This window comes from Nerophis lumbriciformis, linkage group LG09 (assembly GCF_033978685.3).
Source record: "Nerophis lumbriciformis linkage group LG09, RoL_Nlum_v2.1, whole genome shotgun sequence".
Lineage (NCBI taxonomy): Eukaryota > Metazoa > Chordata > Actinopteri > Syngnathiformes > Syngnathidae > Nerophis > Nerophis lumbriciformis.
This window is the reverse complement of record NC_084556.2, coordinates 1,851,575-1,869,791: the sequence shown is the minus strand read 5'-3', so window position 1 is coordinate 1,869,791 and position 18,217 is coordinate 1,851,575. Positions and strand designations below refer to the sequence as shown.

The 18,217-nt window shown below is 37.4% G+C and overlaps 1 protein-coding gene across 7 annotated transcripts in view; it reads right to left on the bottom strand.

The window, feature by feature from the left end:
- Window positions 1–18,217, bottom strand: part of ncam1a (neural cell adhesion molecule 1a) — a 658,018-nt gene that overhangs the window by 123,544 nt on the left and 516,257 nt on the right. For 4 of the 7 annotated variants that reach the window (XR_012050597.1, XM_061962814.2, XM_061962816.2 and 1 more), the window contains exons 7-9: window positions 14,420–14,580; window positions 12,546–12,688; window positions 2,924–2,953 (exon numbers count right to left, since the gene is read on the bottom strand). Coding sequence is in view for 6 of the 7 variants with exons in the window: in XM_061962814.2 (XP_061818798.2) it covers window positions 2,924–2,953; window positions 12,546–12,688; window positions 14,420–14,580 (334 nt within the window). In the remaining variant the exon portion in view is untranslated. The remainder of the gene's footprint in view (window positions 1–2,923; window positions 2,954–12,545; window positions 12,689–14,419; window positions 14,581–18,217) is intronic. The other 3 variants (XM_061962815.2, XM_061962817.2, XM_061962819.2) reach the window with 1 other exon arrangement.

Below are 18,217 nucleotides of genomic sequence, written 5' to 3'. Positions count from 1 at the left end.
GCGCGAGCTAGATCTGGAGGTCTGCAAATGTGATTGAAAACAGATAGGACTGCGATGACTCCCGAAGACTAAACAAATGTTTTATTGAAAATGAACGCACTATGAAATATGCAACATCGCATCCTTTGGTGTTTTCCTGATCATTTTAGTCCAGATTCTTTGAAGGATTGCAATTTAAATACCACAAATTACAATGGTCCAACTGAAATGTTTAATTGTCGATGCAGAATTTTTTAAAGATGGCCGACAGAGCTTGTTTGGATTGTCAATCGATGGATGCTTAGTGAGCAGTGTTACACAAAAATGAAACTTTGTCAACCCTGATTTAGAAGAACATGAAGTGAAAGTTAAAGTACCACTGATAGTCACACGCACACTAGGTGTGGTGAAATTACCCTCTGCATTTGACCCATCATCTTGTTCCACCCCCTAACCACAGACTATGACGTCAACATTGTGGCCAACAACTACAAACGATGAATGATAAATAAACTCACGCCAGCTATAAGATACTGCAGAAAACGTCATTTTTTAAGGTTAAATAAAAACTACCTTATTTTACTTTCTAATAGGAGTCCTCTGAGACTAAGGACGTAGTCGATTAGCTAAAAAACTGGAGTTTTTTTGCAAACATTTTTGTGCGTTTTGGTCCTCAATTTTAGTCAGAACTCATTAGGACCATCTAAAACTACTTCAAAACCCTCCATCAATGTTTTATATACACACTGCAAGTATATATATGTATAATGTACTAACAGACATAATAATACCTGGGATTTATATAGCGCTTTTCTAAGTACCCAAAGTCGCTTTACATGTAGAACCCATCATTCATTCACACCTGGTGGTGGTAAGCTACTTTCATAGCCACAGCTGCCCTGGGGTAGACATGTTCATAAACATATGTAATATGTACAATATTTACCTTGTTTTGGTCATTTTATGCATTACCGAAACTGATTTCCTCAGCGCAAATGTCGAACTTGGAGCCAAGCTATTTTGACTTAAACGGAGTGCTTACCCAAAATAAATAAACGTCCCTGGCCAGCAAGACCAAACGGGTGTGGCTTATATCCCAGTGCGCTCTTTAGTCCGGAAAATACGGTACATCGGGTGTGCCAGCTCGATGGTCTATTATATAAGACAGTTTGTTTTATAAGTCATTTTGTAGTTGGTTAGTTAGCAAGGTTACCCAAACATTATTTTCCTTGAAACACTGTAGAAGCTGACTTCGAAAAATATGAAGCTACATACTCGGCTAATATTACCAAAATTAAGTAGCAACATTAGTGGCCGACAACTTCAAACGATGAACGATAAACTCACGCCAGCTAAGATACTGTAGAAAACGTAAATGTTTAAGGTTAAATAAAAACTGCCTTATAATACTTTCTAATAGTAGTCAATCCTCTGAGACTAAGGACGTAGTCGATTAGCTAAAAAACTGGAGTTTTTTTGCAAACATTTTTGTGCGTTTTGGTCCTCAATTTTAGTCAGAACTCATTAGGGCCATCTAAAACTACTTCAAAACCCTCCATCAATGTTTTATATACACATTGCAAGTATATATATATATATATATAATGTACTAACAGACCTGTTCATAAAAATATGTAATATGTACAATATTTACCTTATTTCGGTCATTTTATGCATTACCGAAACTGATTTCCTCAGCGCAAATGTGGAACTTGGAGCCAAGCTATTTTGACTTAAATGGAGTGCTTACCCAAAATAAACCGGAAAAAACGTCCATGGCCAGCAAGACCAAACGGGTGTGGCTTATAGCCCGGTGCGCTCTTTAGTCCGCAAAATACGGTAAATTGGCTGTGCTAGCTCGATGGTCTATAATATAAGACATTTTGTTTTATAAGTAACTTTGTAGTTGGTTAATTAGCAAGGTTACGCAAAATAATTTTCCTTGTAACACTGTAAAAGCTGACTTTGAAAAATATGAAGCTACATACTCGGCTAATACTACCAAAATTAAGTAGCAACATTAGTGGCCGACAACTTCAAACGATGAACGATAAACTCACGCCAGCTAACATACTGTAGAAAACGTAAATTTTTAAGGCTAAATAAAAACGACCTTGAAATACTTTCTAATAGTAGTCAATCCTCTGAGACTAAGGACGTAGTCGATTAGCTAAAAAACTGGAGTTTTTTTGCAAACATTTGTTGGCCGTTTTGCTTCTCAATTTTGGTCAGAACTCATCTAAAACAACTTCAAACCCCTCCATCAATGTTTTATACACACACTGCAAGTATACTGTGTATATGTATATATATATATATATATATATATATATATAATGTACTAACAGACACGTTCATAACTATATATAAAATGTACAATATTTACCTTATTTTGGTAATTTTATGCATTCCCGAAACTGATTTCCTCAGCGCAAATATGGAATTTGGAGCCAAGCTATTTTGACTTAAATGGAGTGCTTACCCAAAATAAACCGGAAAAAATTAGAGTTTTTTGTTTAGCTGGCAAACATTTTTGTGCGTTTTGCTCCTCAATTTTGGTCAGAACTCATTGGGGTAACTCTAAAAGCTGTCTTGCGATTCTAGCTTGCTAACAATTAGAGTGAACGCACAGAAATGGTCATTTAGGCCGCTGGATGGGCGTCAGCCTGTGGAAAACAAACATTTGACAGGTTCGTCATCAACATCTACGTTGCTTTCAAGATGGAATCTCCCCCAGCAATTAATCACGGCGCAGCGACTACAGCGTCTCTAAATACATTCCGGAACTAAATGGATGAAATGCAGTGCAGTACGTGACTAATGTGTGAACACACTAAGTGATCGGCTAATGGCGGCACACGTGGGGTTAAGTGGTGACACTTTGAGGGTGGGGGTGTTACGTCTGGGCAAGTGCTCCTACGGCTACGATTTTTAGTAGCCATACCTCGTATTTGTCTGGTCGCGTCCACGAATCCTAGAGAGGGGAAAAAACACACACAAAACAACGACACTGTGGAACATATGTAAAATGAGTAACAGGGGAAACAGACTAACCATTCATGGGCATTTGAATCATTTATGGTCACCACCCAAATATCAGAGGTGCAAACAAAATACACCACACAACGGTAAAATTGCAAAAATAATCGTAGGAAATTGTACAAAAATGTTAAGTATGGAGGTTAATTTGTGTCTATATTACGAAAACTTTTATTTTGACACCAAATGTATGTAATTTAATTTATTTAAACATCAATTTATGTTGACAATTTCATTGAAAAAAAAAGTCAGTGCATAAAAATTCAGTGTAAAATAATTCAGTGTATACAAATCCAGAGTAAAGGAATTCAGTGTATAAAAATTCTAACCATTGCAACCATTTCTTTAGTTTGAAAATATCCAGCGATCCGCGTTAAAATGTTAATTATGTTGCATTATGCCCTGTTAACTGCCTTTTTTATGCTGTTTTGAAAGACCCGTGTCACGTGACTTCAAACTTGACACCTCATTGGCTGGTCCTGATACAGGATCGATTGCTTCAGCCCTAATTTACGGGAAGTGAGTTTTGCTTTTTGAAGCAGCACATTTTTCAGCACTGAATTTTTTTACACTGATATTTATTTATTTTTTTACACTGAGTTTTAAAACACTGAATTTTTTTTTATTGAAATTGTCAGCAAAATTGAATGTAAAAAAAAATCAGTTCACAAATTTTAAACGCAAAAAAAATAGGGTTAGATAAGTTACATAAATTCAGTGTTAAAAAAAACAAAATTGTTTGTAATAAAAACACAAATGAACCTCCATAGTTGAGCGCTATATTACATTTGCACAACATTTTTTAATTTTTGTACCAACAATCTTCAAAAAAACCTGAACCAAATTGCATTTCCACCAATGACAGTACCTTATAATCTTTAGTGAACATGTCATTTCCCTGCCAAATTTTTACATAACTTTCACTCACATTTATTCAACCGTTCAAGTAACCAATTTTAAATTTATACTCATCACGTGCCTGTAAATGCAAAATGTTGTCAAAAATATACATCTATTTTCTTTCTGTGATTTCAGCGCATATACAGGTAAAAGCCAGTAAATTAGAATATTTTGAAAAACTTGATTTATTTCAGTAATTGCATTCAAAAGGTGTAACTTGTACATTATATTTATTCATTGCACACAGACTGATGCATTCAAATGTTTATTTCATTGAATTTTGATGATTTGAAGTGGCAACAAATGAAAATCCAAAATTCCGTGTGTCACAAAATTAGAATATTACTTAAGGCTAATACAAAAAAGGGATTTTTAGAAATGTTGGCCAACTGAAAAGTATGAAAATGAAAAATATGAGCATGTACAATACTCAATACTTGGTTGGAGCTCCTTTTGCCTCAATTACTGCGTTAATGCGGCGTGGCATGGAGTCGATGAGTTTCTGGCACTGCTCAGGTGTTATGAGAGCCCAGGTTGCCCTGATAGTGGCCTTCAACTCTTCTGCGTTTTTGGGTCTGGCATTCTGCATCTTCCTTTTCACAATACCCCACAGATTTTCTATGGGGCTAAGGTCAGGGGAGTTGGCGGGCCAATTTAGAACAGAAATACCATGGTCCGTAAACCAGGCACGGGTAGATTTTGCGCTGTGTGCAGGCGCCAAGTCCTGTTGGAACTTGAAATCTCCATCTCCATAGAGCAGGTCAGCAGCAGGAAGCATGAAGTGCTCTAAAACTTGCTGGTAGACGGCTGCGTTGACCCTGGATCTCAGGAAACAGAGTGGACCGACACCAGCAGATGACATGGCACCCCAAACCATCACTGATGGTGGAAACTTTACACTAGACTTCAGGCAACGTGGATCCTGTGCCTCTCCTGTCTTCCTCCAGACTCTGGGACCTCGATTTCCAAAGGAAATGCAAAATTTGCATGGTTGGGTGATGGTTTGGGGTGCCATGTCATCTGCTGGTGTCGGTCCACTCTGTTTCCTGAGATCCAGGGTCAACGCAGCCGTCTACCAGCAAGTTTTAGAGCACTTCATGCTTCCTGCTGCTGACCTGCTCTATGGAGATGGAGATTTCAAGTTCCAACAGGACTTGGCGCCTGCACACAGCGCAAAATCTACCCGTGCCCCAATATTGGGGGCGTGCCTTAAAGGCACTGCCTTTAGCGTCCTCTACAACCTGTCCTCTAACCCTTTCCTCCATACAAACAGCATGCCGGCCCAGTCACATAATATCCACGGCTTTTACACACACACAAGTGAATGGTCTTGGTCAACAGCCATACAGGTCACACCGAGGGTGGCCGTATAAACAACTTTAACACTGTTACAAATATGCGGCACACTGTGAACCCACACCAAACAAGAATGACAAACACATTTCGGGAGAACATCCGCTCCGTAACACAACAGAACAAATACCCAGAACCCCTTGCAGCACTAACTCTTCCGGGATGCTACAATATACACCCCCCCCCCTCCCCCGCTACCACCAAACCCCGGAATCTGTAATTAAGAGTTGGACAATATCGGAATATCGGCAAAAAAGCCATTATCGGAAATCTCTAGTTAGTACGCTAGAAAACGAGTTCCTCCGTGTTTGCTCTTACAAAAGTCGCTATAGCTTGGTTATTATATAGGTTACGGAACGTAAATGAAGTATTGTTGACATTTTTTCAATGCATTTTTAAAGTTATTTAGTGGTAGTATCGATTGCTCCCATGAATAATTTCGCCACACCTCGTGTGTGTGTGACAATCATCGGTACTTTAACTTGAACTTTAATTGCATTGCTCGCCACTGAGAACGAGCCGATTTTTACACTGCAAAAAATATAACAAAAAACTTTTTTTCTTCTTGTTTCTAATAAAATTGTGAACGATATGCAAAATTCCCTCTAAAAACTGCAGTTCCCCTTTAAAACACATTTTAAAGTTATTGCTCTCTAGGTAAACAGCCACTTTGATGGCTTGTGTGTTAGCACATACCGTATTTTCCGCACTATTAGCCGCACCTAAAAACCACAAATTTTCTCAAAAGCTGACAGTGCGCCTTTTAACCCGGTGCGCTTTATATATGGATAAATATTAAGATTCATTTTCATAAAGTGTCGATCTCGCAACTTCGGTAAACAGCCGCCATCTTTTTTCCCGGTAGAACAGGAAGCGCTTCTTCTTCTACGCAAGCAACCGCCAAGGTAAGCACCCGCCCCCATAGAACAGGAAGCGCTTCTTCTTCTACTGTAAGCAACCACCCGCCCGCGTAGAAGAAGAAAAAGCGCGCGGATATTATCATTTCCTTTGTGTGTTTACATCTGTAAAGACCACAAAATGGCTCCTACTAAGCGTCAGGGATCCGGTTCATGAAAAGACGCAATCTCTCCATCCACACACGGATTACTATTTCACAGCAACTGATATTCCTGTGAAACGCACTGTGGATACAACGGGAGCACGTACGGTGAATATTCGCACCACAGGGAATGAGAAGTCATCCTTCACTGTGGTTCTAGCTTGCCATGCTAATGGCCAGAAACTTCCACCCATGGTGATATTCAAAAGGAAGACCTTGCCAAAAGAGACCTTTCCAGCCGGCGTCATCATAAAAGCTAACTCGAAGGGATGGATGAAGAAAAGATGAGCGAGTGGTTAAGGTAAGTTTAAGTTTACGCGAAGAGGCCGGGTGGCTTTTTTCACGCAGCTCTGTCCATGTTGATATACGTATGTTTGTGATTGCACATTTGCGTACATTTTGGGAGTGAACAGAGTTGTTAGAACGCTGGTTTTTAATATATTATTAAAGTTTGACTGACCTATCTGACTGTTTTTTTGACATTCCTTTAGCGCAGTTAGATGCGGCTTACAACACCGGGCGGCTTATAGGTGGACAAAGTTTTGAAATATGCCGTTCATTGAAGGCGCGGCTTTTAACCCAGGGCGCCTTATGGTGCGGAAAATACGGTAGTATAAATTAGCCTTGCATAAATTGCCGAAAAATGAAGATGCTTTGCTTGGGCCAACAATGCAGAATGATCCCACATCGTCACGACTCTAAATGTGAATAAAACACAGTAAATTACCAAGCGGGCAAAGCGACCCCAATTTTTTTTTATAGGTTCTTACAGGACTGATGAGGATGGAGCGCTGACAGGTGCAGAATAGACGAGGAGATTGCAGGCGACAGCTAAGTTCCGACCGACTCCGAGGCCCATTCAGCCGGTCGCCGGCGTCGAGGCGCTTTGCTGCGTGAATGCTTCCCCTGATTGACGATGATAAATGACGCCGCTAATGTCGCAAACCGGGGACCGCGAGCGGGGCTCACGAGAGCGTGCGCTCGTGGGGAAAAATGTCACTTGGATTAGTCACAAAAATACCAAAGAGATATTGATATAATATTCTTCCTTGCTTGAGAATTAGTCCAGGACAGACCTGGGCAAATTAAGGCCGGTTAAGCTTTTCAATCATTCCCAAATAATTTATTTTAGATCTTTAAGATGGAAAGTGTAGCTGCCATTATGATGTGCAGTGATGTTTTCAAATGACCGTAAGTCTTGAACTATACAAAGTATTTCATTGGTTGGAATCTGCGCTTTTGCATGATATACTAGTTACTATGGTAATCTAATTAGTTACTATGGTAATCTAAGTCACAGCAGCTCAGTCGAGGCACCAAGCAGTGTGGGTGGGGAGCGTTTCCACAGAGTGTCAGCCTGAAATGCGGGTGTCAGGGACAGACGGGGAAGAAGATTTTTACAACAACGTTCTCAAGCTTAGTGATATATCAGATGTATCAGATTGTAGGTGGGGTTTATTTTTACCCTTCGCATTCATATTTTGCTGTGTTTGCTGCATTTTTGTTGCGTTTCGCTTGATTGTAAAATATGTCGATGAGAGGGTAGGTGACGTTCATATGTTGTCAATATTTAGTGTTTTATCGTTCATAGTTAATATTGTAAATCCCACATTCTTTATTTTCATGTACATTTTGGGTGTCTCATTCAGTAAACACATTTTAAATTCCATTCCGTTTTTTAAAGCGGTCTGTCCATAACGTTTTTAGCATTTAATCAGACATTATTGTGAGGTTTTGTATAGATATACCGGCCCCCAGACACATTTTTTTCTCTAATTTTGGTCCCCGAGCCTTTTTTTTTGAGCTATGGCCCTTCTATTCGTCTGAATACTCACCAGACATTATATTAGGTACACCTGCACAATCTTGTAAGATACTCTTATCTTATCTTGAAAATTATAAAATATAGCAAGGATTACTTTCATCCCATTGATTTTTTTAACGATGTTCCAGGCAATCTAATTTTCAGTGAATGTATAGGATAGGCAAATATAAGCTTTGGCTTCAGCCTATTCCTTTTTCGGTCATTCTTTGATGGTTGATTATATGACCAGAATAAACTTATTTCATTCATTATTAGGTCTCAATCTATTGTTTTCATTCATTTATGCCCCTAGAATCTGGAATACTTTTCCTGAAGATGTGAGAGGGGCCTCAACGTTATTTAATTGTGTATATAGCAACTGAAAGTACAGTACAGGCCAAAAGTTTGGACACACCTTCTCATTCAATGGGTTTTCTTTATTTTCATGACTATTTACATTGTAGATTGTCACTGAAGGCATCACAACTATGAATGGAGTTATGTACTTGACAAAAAAAGGTGAAATAACTGAAAACATGTTTTATATCCTAGTTTCTTCAAATTAGCCCTCCTTTGCTCTGATTACTGCTTTGCACACTCTTGGCATTCTCTCGATGAGCTTCAAGGTAGTCACCGGAAATGGTTTTCACTTCACAGGTGTCATAGTTTTTATGCCTTCAGGGACAATCTACAATGTAAATAGTCATACAATTAAAGAAAACACATTGACATGAGAAGGTGTGTCCAAACTTTTGGCCTGTACTGTATTTTATCTCCAGTATTGATTTTAATTTCAAATAATTCTGGTTGTTTTTACAAAGATTGTATTTTCAGATTTTTTATTTGAAATATGATTTTATATTTTTAATCGCCTTGTGTTCGATAAATAAACTTGCCTTTCCTTGCCAGACGTAAATAATGTTGTGGCCGCTCGTGCAGTCAACATTAGACTTGGGGCCTGATCTACTAAGACCCAAATACCACACGCTAAACGGCGTGTGCAAAGTGTAAAATAGCGTGGGCGTGTTGTGTGCGATCTACTAAAACTGTGTGTACAATTGATGACCGGTGCAGACCGTGCTATTTAAATAGGCTATTATTCACGCAGGCTTTCTCCATGGAAAGCTCCATTATTTATTGCACATCCATATTGCCATGCATGTGTTTTGAAACATGTACCACTTTTTATGGGCATTTCACAAGCAGTCCTGAAGTGCAGCTACAAGGAAACCCACTTTTTTTCATGGGAGATGCTGGCACGAGCAGCCGGCGTGCACTCCAGGCACAAGAAAATTAATATTGCAAGAAGTGTAAAGTGTATATAAAAAAATGAAAACAGACGCCAGCAGACTCGAAAACGCATCAGTTAAATGTGTTTTAATCAGCCTGTTAAGTCATCAAGCAGCTATAAAATGATATTATAGACAATATATATATATATATATATATATATATATTTAACTGTACTGTCCAGTCACTCAGGCAAATCATATTGTTAAAGTATATGATCTATATCTGCTGTACAGATTTACTTTACAAAAGAGAAGTATGGGATACTTCTCTTGTTGCCTTATTTGTGTTTGACTTTATTAAACGGATTTAATTCATGTTATTTCATAGTGTTATTTTTGACAGACCATATATTTTTTGACAAGTATACAGAGTGCGGAGCTGCAGCGTAATTGCCTCCTTACGCACATGCAATTCTGCGCAACTGTCAGTTTGCACGTCTTCTCTAAAGTACAGCTTCGGTCTTGATAAATCAGACTGCGTGAGCCAAACGATTCTATTTCCATTCTTTCTCTCCTGATATTGTGGGCGTTCTAATGATCAGCATATTGCTGTAGACCAGACACTGCCCACTGAAGAGACGTAATTGTCTGCGCACAAGTTTAGTCCATCAGCTTTGCGTGTGCTATCAAGTATGCACGATTTTAATACACGCACATTTTTAGTACAGGGTTGTTCAAACTTGGGGGCCGCATTGGGCTAAAAAAATGTGGCCGGGGGCCGAAACCCGACTAAATGTAAAGTAACACTATATATATATTTATTTTCTATATATATATGTATATATATATATATAATATATATGTAAACTCTCCTGAAGAGCAGGGAAACCTGCGAAACAGGCATGTAGGGATGAAATAGCCTTCGTGGTTTTTCCTGACCTAACGTGTGTATATATATATATATTAGAGATGCGCGGTTTGCGGACACAACCGCGGAGTCCGCGGATTATCCGCGGATCGGGCGGATGAAATTAAAAAAAATAATATTTTATCCGCTCGCGGGTCGGGTCGGGCGGATTAATTAGATTTTTTTTTTTTTATTTTTTTTTTTGCGGGTGGCAGTTAAACCAATTGGGAAATATATATACATAGTTAAATGTTGTTACCCACATACGAAAAACGAGCAGGCACCTGCTGCATATGCCACAACAGAAGAAAAAAAAAGAAAAGAAATGGACACTTTTACGGAGCGGAGAAGGGACGCCTCGCCGGGGTCCGGGACCGAGGCCCCTTCCCCCGAGAGGGCCCCACCGGGAGCCGTAGCTGAGGCGATCCGCGAGAAGGGCCCGACGCACGTCCAGGGTCACTACCGCGCCCACCGCACCGACACCCCGCCTCGTCCGCTTTCGCCGCGGCCGGCGTCACGCGCAGCAGGTAAGCAGCTTACCTGCCCGCCACCCCCGTGGCCGGGGGCTCGTAACATGGGTCACTCCGCGCGCTCCGCCCGCGCAGCTTACCTGCTTGCCACCCCTGTTGCCGGGGGCGCGTAACAGGGGTCACTCCGCGCGCAGTGCGCTCACGAAAGGGGTGGGGCTCACCCTGGTTGATATAGAGAGCAGGACGGTGGCCATGGAATTTCATTTAAGGTTTGTGATAAACCATCAAACTCATTCGTTAAAAGGACTCTATAGTAATATAAAGCGAATTTTTCTGGACATTATCATGCAAGACCCACTCGACATCCATTGCTTTCGGTCTCCCCTAGAGGGGGGGGGTTACCCACATATGCGGTCCTCTCCAAGGTTTCTCATAGTCATTCACATCGACGTCCCACTGGGGTGAGTTTTTCCTTGCCCGTATGTGGGCTTTGTACCGAGGATGTCGTTGTGGCTTGTGCAGCCCTTTGAGACACTTGTGATTTAGGGCTATATAAATAAAGATTGATTGATTGATTGATTGAAGAAAAGTTTATTTTTGGGATCGCGATCACCGCGTAATGATTTTTAAAGGTTGCATTACATTATTAACTGTCCCATGTGATCAGCCAGTGCGATTGGAAGTCCATGCTCAATTATTGCCTCCGTAAATAAAACTTTGGCATTTATCACATCCAAAGAATCTGTTTGGGCGACGAAAAACGTTGAAAGTTTTCCACTTGTATCGCTAGCAACGGCATTAGACTTGTGTTTTTTTGTCCCAACGTGGTCTTTTACATCGCTAATTCCTCCGTGTCCGATCGAAAAATCTTGTCTGCACAAGGTGCAATTCGCGTAGTTTTCACCCTTTTTTTTTTTTTAAATTAATATTAGATATATAACAACGGGCGGATGGCGGGCGGGTGCAGTTCTGATCAAACGTTACATCGGGTGGATGGCGGATGGTTGACGACTTTCTGACGCGGTTGCGGATGAAATAAATTGCCTATCCGCGCATCTCTAATATATATATATATATATATATATATATATATATATATATATATATATATATATATATATATATATATATATATATATATATATATATATATATATGTGTAGGTGTGTACATATCATATTGATACGAATTAATATAATTGGATATTAACAGTATGTGAAAGTTCGACTCCTACCTTGTTTACTTCCGTGACGACCTTCTTAAAGTTTTGTAATCCAACAGAAATATAAAGCAGCTTGATTGCACAAAACATGGATACATCTGGAGAGAGTGTTTTACATTTTTCCCATCAGGCACTGTAATGGATGTCATTTTGATGATTTTTTTTTTTATGGTGTTAGGACATTTTTCATAAAATCCACAATGTGAGCAGGTTGTGTTATGTGTCACCATGTGTGTTGACCTTTATGTTAGTTGCATTTAATTGATTTATTTATTTTTGCACCATGACTAGGGAAGGTTGTTTGGATTGTGTCATATATATATGTTATAAGTAAATACTGTGCTTCTATTTCAAAGTACTTTCAAGGGTAATTGATCTGATTTACTTACATTGTCCACAAGATGGCAGCAAAAATGTACCAACCAGAGACGGCCTGGTATTTAAGACTAATTTGAAAGCGTTCCACGGTGCAATGAAGAGGCTTGCGGGCCGTAGTTTGGTCACCACTGCTTCAGTAGATTAGGCCCTTAATGATTTGCTTTGATAAATGCTTCGGTCCACCTTGACCTCCCCCATTACCTGCTCTCCTTCAGCGAACATCTTGTTCTCGAAGCTCCAGGAGATGGACGGCGTGGGGTCACCCGAGGCCTCGCAGGTCAGTGTGACTTCGTCGTCGAACTCGGACGCCGTCTGGTTGCTCAGGTAGGTGATTTTAGCTTGAACTGAGAGAAAGAGAAACGACACAAAGGCTATTCTTTTATCACCGATCTTGTTGTTTCCGCGCGCTCGTTGCTAATCAGCTGATGGCGACAGCCGCGAGATGAATGTTCAATTATTGGAGCTCTTTGGGAGCGCCTAATTGCTCTCCACCAGCTTCCTGAGCTCAAATCTAGCAGTGAATCAGAGAGAGCGCGGTAAAAAATGTTTGCCTGCAGCCTCAGGAAACTGTTGAAGGGAAGCAACCACAGGAGCGCTGACTAAAAGAAATATTATCTAAGCTAAAAAAAAAAAACAATAAAGTGGAGCCATGGAGAGAATGACAATAAAAAGCCAAAATGAATCCCCCCTTTTTTTGTAATTTTAGATGTAGCTTTGCCTTTTATTGACACTTTAAAAGTCACATATTAAAACCAATATAATATGATACTACATTAACAATAATGATAATAATAATAATTATTATATTATTATCATTATTGTTCATGTAGTATAATAATAATAATAATAATAATAATAATAATGATTATTATTATTATTAGTATACAATTATTAACATGGGATTGGTAAAATTACAGTCTACAAACAAAAATATTTAATTGTTTTACTTTATTTTTATTCTTCCATTGTATAAAATGTCTTCACTTTTTTAATATATATGATTAAATACCACATTTTTAAAACTATATATATATATATATATATATATATATTGAATATATATATATATATATACATATAAATACATATATACACATATATATATATACATATATATATACTGTATATACATATCTATTCATATATACATATATGCATATATACATATGCATATATGCATATATACATATACATATATACATATACATACATATATAAATAAATATATATATATATATATATATATATATATATATATATATATATATATATATACATACATACATATATATACACTCAGTCTATATATGTATATATATTTTATTATTACTTTTATTATTACTATTATTTCTCAATTACTTAGAAGGTATATGCATATAAGGTAAATAATGACAATTAGTATTTTTACTAGTATTACTGCTAAAGTACTAATATAGTACAACAAACAATAACAATAATATATTTATTGTTCAACATACAAACATACATATATCCATACATAAAAATACACAAGACTTAGGTGTATTTTCGATGTATTTCCATGTCTATGTATTAACAAGATTTTTTTTTTTTTTTCAAAATAAATTATAAAATATTTCTAAATTAATTTGAACTATTTTATATACATTATTAACTATATTTAAATGTTGCTTTTGTGCATGTAATTTGTATTTTTAATTAATTGTGATGACTTTTTAGTGACTTAATTTGATGTTTAATTCCTAAAAATAATACATACGTTTTTCTTCTCATTTACTTTGGACTATTTTCAACTACATTTTAATTGCTTTGTTTCTACCTATGCCATGGCTTTTCTTATTTTATCAAAGGAAAACAAATATTTAAAAACATACATTTTAATTGCACCGTTTTTAGGCTGCAAAACTAACAAAACAGGAAAAACAAAAACTATGAAGTTTAAGTTGTTGGGAGTCAATTTCAAGACCGGACAGTTCTGTCCTTAAAACAGACACTTCCTGTTTAGCCTTGGCATACGATCCAGTGGTAAAAAGGCGTTTAAACGCAAACTGTACTTTGTTTTCCGTCAACTCTGAGTAAGTTTTTCTGTCCCTCACCGAAGACGTTGAGACTGACTTCCTGGCTCGTCTCCCCCGCTTTGTTCCTGGCGATGCAGGTGTAATCTCCTTCATCCACTTTGACCACCTCCCTTATCAGCAGCTCCGAGCCGTCCTCGTTCAGGCTGTACTTATCGCCAGACTCAAGGACGACGTTGTTACTGTGGACCACAGAAAGAAAAAGAAAAAAAAAGGTCAGATGAAACAGGGGGTTGAGTCCGACAACCCACGAGGCCAACAAATGGAAGTCTTTTGGACGTTTTTGTGGGGGGAAAAATGGTCTTGACATAAAGGACAGCCTTGCTGGCAGCCTTCAGGAAACTAAAGCTTGGTTGGCCTCGGTTTTCTCCTCACGTCCGCGACAACTCTGCTGTGGCTCGGGCATCTTCATCATCATTATCATCATCATCATCATCATCATCATCATGCCCCACACAACAGGTGGAGCCACAGCATATCCATCAATGGGTGCCGAGGGAAAAAAACATATACGTATATATTTGGGGTTCACGCTAAGGCTGCTTTGGGACAAGATGGGATCATTTACTGTCATTTTGGACAAACAACAAAATGATTGGGTGGCTTTGGCAGGCCGCACCACTTTTTTTTTTTTTAGAATTTAAATTGGAATAAATAATAGAACTAAAAATGTAAAAACGGTTTAGTATTGACTGACCAGGGTGATAACGGCAGCAAAAGTGACTGGGCAACCTTTGACGTTGAACACAACTCCGAATTTGACCGAATAAAATCTTGTTGTAGAAGATTTGTACATTATCATCATCATCATCGTCACCATCATGCGCCTTTGTCCTTAACTTTGACAGTGACTATTTTATCATGTTTTTACAGTTTACTGTTTAGCTTATTTTTTTATATATAACTTATATAATAGAATTTTATTTTATTATTATTTGTGACGGATTGTAGCTGAGATAGGCTCCAGCACCACCCGTGACCCCGAAAGGGACAAGCGTTAGAAAATGGATGGATGGATGATTTGTTGAGGATTTCATTTTTTTTTTATATATATTTTTTTAATTATTACAATTATTTTAAAAGATCATTTTTTTTGTTTGACCCAGGAATGGATTATTTGTTGTTGTTATTTAATTTGATTTATTTTCAACAATTTCCAGTTGTTGTTTTTTTATAACTTTAAGAATGTTGACATTATTTTAAAATAGAAATTTTTCATTTGAGCCAGGAATGGATTATTTGTTGAGAATTTGATTGTTGATATCATTTTTAACAGATACATTTTTCGTTTCACTCAGGAATTGATTATTTGTCAAGTATTTTTTTTAAATGTATTTATTCATAAACATTTTTTTTCTTTTCTGTTTTTTTTGTATAACTTTAAGAATGTTGAAATTATTTTGAAAGATATATTTTTCGTTCCACCCAGGAATGGATTATTTGTTGAGAATTGTATTGTGTTTTTATTTTACGTTTTTTAGTTTTTTCTTTTATATAACTTTAAGAATGTTGACATTTTTCTTAACAGATACATTTTTCGTTTGATCCAGGAATGGATTTTTTTGTTGACATTTTTTTTTTTTTTTTTTTTTTTGTAACTTTAAGAATGTTGAAATTATTTTAAAAGATACATTTTGTGTTTGACCCAGGAATTGAATATTTGTCAAGTATTTGTTTTACATTTATTTATTCATTTAGATTGTTTTTCTTTTCTGTTTTAAAAAAAAAAAAAATTTAAGAATGTTGAAATTATTTTAAAGGATAAAATTTTCGTTTGACACAAGAATGGATCATTTTTTGAGTGTTTTATTGTTTTGTTTTACGATTTTCATATATATATATATATATATATATATATATATATATATATATATATATATATATGTATGTGTGGGGAAAAAAAATCACAAGACTATTTCATCTCTACAGGCCTGTTTCATGAGGGGGGTACCCTCAATCGTCAGGAGATTTTAATGGGAGCATTCGCATACCATGGTTTATATAGGGCACAGAGTGGGTGGGTACAGGCTGGCCTAGGGGCGTGGTGATTGGTTCATGTGTTACCTAGGAGGTGTTTCCGTCTATGGCGGCATGTTGTTACAATTTCGCTGCGCTTGTTGAGGGATGACAGGTCTGGACGGTAGATAATAAACAGTTTCTCTTTCAAGCATAGGTTGCATCTTTTATTACCACTATTGTAAGGTGTGCTGGATGCAAGAATTTGCCATGTTATTGAATATTCAACATTATTGTCTTTGAGGTCCCAAATGTGTTTGCTGAGTTCTGTGGTATTTCGCAGGTTTTTGTTCCTGAAAGAAGCCTTTGATGATGCCGTTTCGTTTTCTGAACAGAAAACCAGATGATGCCGTTTCGTTTTCTGAACAGAAAACGAAACGGCATCATCTGGTACAACCCCCCATACAGCAAAAACGTCTCAACGAACATTGGACACAAATTCCTCAACCTGATTGACAAACACTTTCCCAAAGACAACAACCTAAGAAAAGTATTCAACAAGAACAACATCAAATTGAGCTACAGCTGCATGAACAATATACGACAAATCATCTCAAACCACAACAAAACAATTGCAAATGAGCCGTCGACCCCCAGTCAGAACGACTCCAAAACCAACAAAGCATGTAACTGTCGAAAGAAACCTGATTGCCCCCTCAACGGGGGATGCTTACAAACATCAGTTGTCTACCAATCTAAGGTAATACGCAAGGACATTAACACATCCGACACATATGTAGGATTAACCGAGGGTGAATTCAAAACCAGATGGAACAACCACAAGGCTTCTTTCAGGAACAAAAACCTGCGAAATACCACAGAACTCAGCAAACACATTTGGGACCTCAAAGACAATAATGTTGAATATTCAATAACATGGCAAATTCTTGCATCCAGCACACCTTACAATAGTGGTAATAAAAGATGCAACCTATGCTTGAAAGAGAAACTGTTTATTATTTACCGTCCAGACCTGTCATCCCTCAACAAGCGCAGCGAAATTGTAACAACATGCCGCCATAGACGGAAACACCTCCTAGGTAACACATGAACCAATCACCACGCCCCTAGGCCAGCCTGTACCCACCCACTCTGTGCCCTATATAAACCATGGTATGCGAATGCTCCCATTAAAATCTCCTGACGATTGAGGGTACCCCCCCTCATGAAACAGGCCTGTAGAGATGAAATAGTCTTGTGATTTTTTTCCCCCACACATACATATATTGCGCTCTACTACGGTATCGAGCACTATTTTTTGGATAACCTTATTAAGACATATTTATATATATATATATATATATATATATATATATATATATATATATATCCATCCATCCATCTTCTTCCGCTTATCCGAGGTCGGGTCGCATATATATATATATATATATATATATATATATATATATATATATATATATATATATATACATATATCTTTAAAACTTTAAGAATGTTGCCATTTTTTGAACAAAAACTGGTTCGTTGTATTTTTTTTTTTTTTTTTTTTACAATTTACTGTTTTCTATAACTTTAAGAACCTTGAAATGATTTTAAAAATAACATTTTTATACAGTTGACTTATTTTTACACTTGTATGAGTGTTAATAACGTTAAAATGTTAAACGATCATTAGGTTTTCCAGCAGATTATTACTATTTCCATTTTCTTCTGTCAAACAAGGTGTGGGATGATGCGTGTTACGTTCTGTTCGGAACCAACTTAAAACGGAACATCTAGTCAATTCTGAAAATCTATTAAAATCTGTCAAATCAATTTACAGTCAACTCATTTAAATTCTGT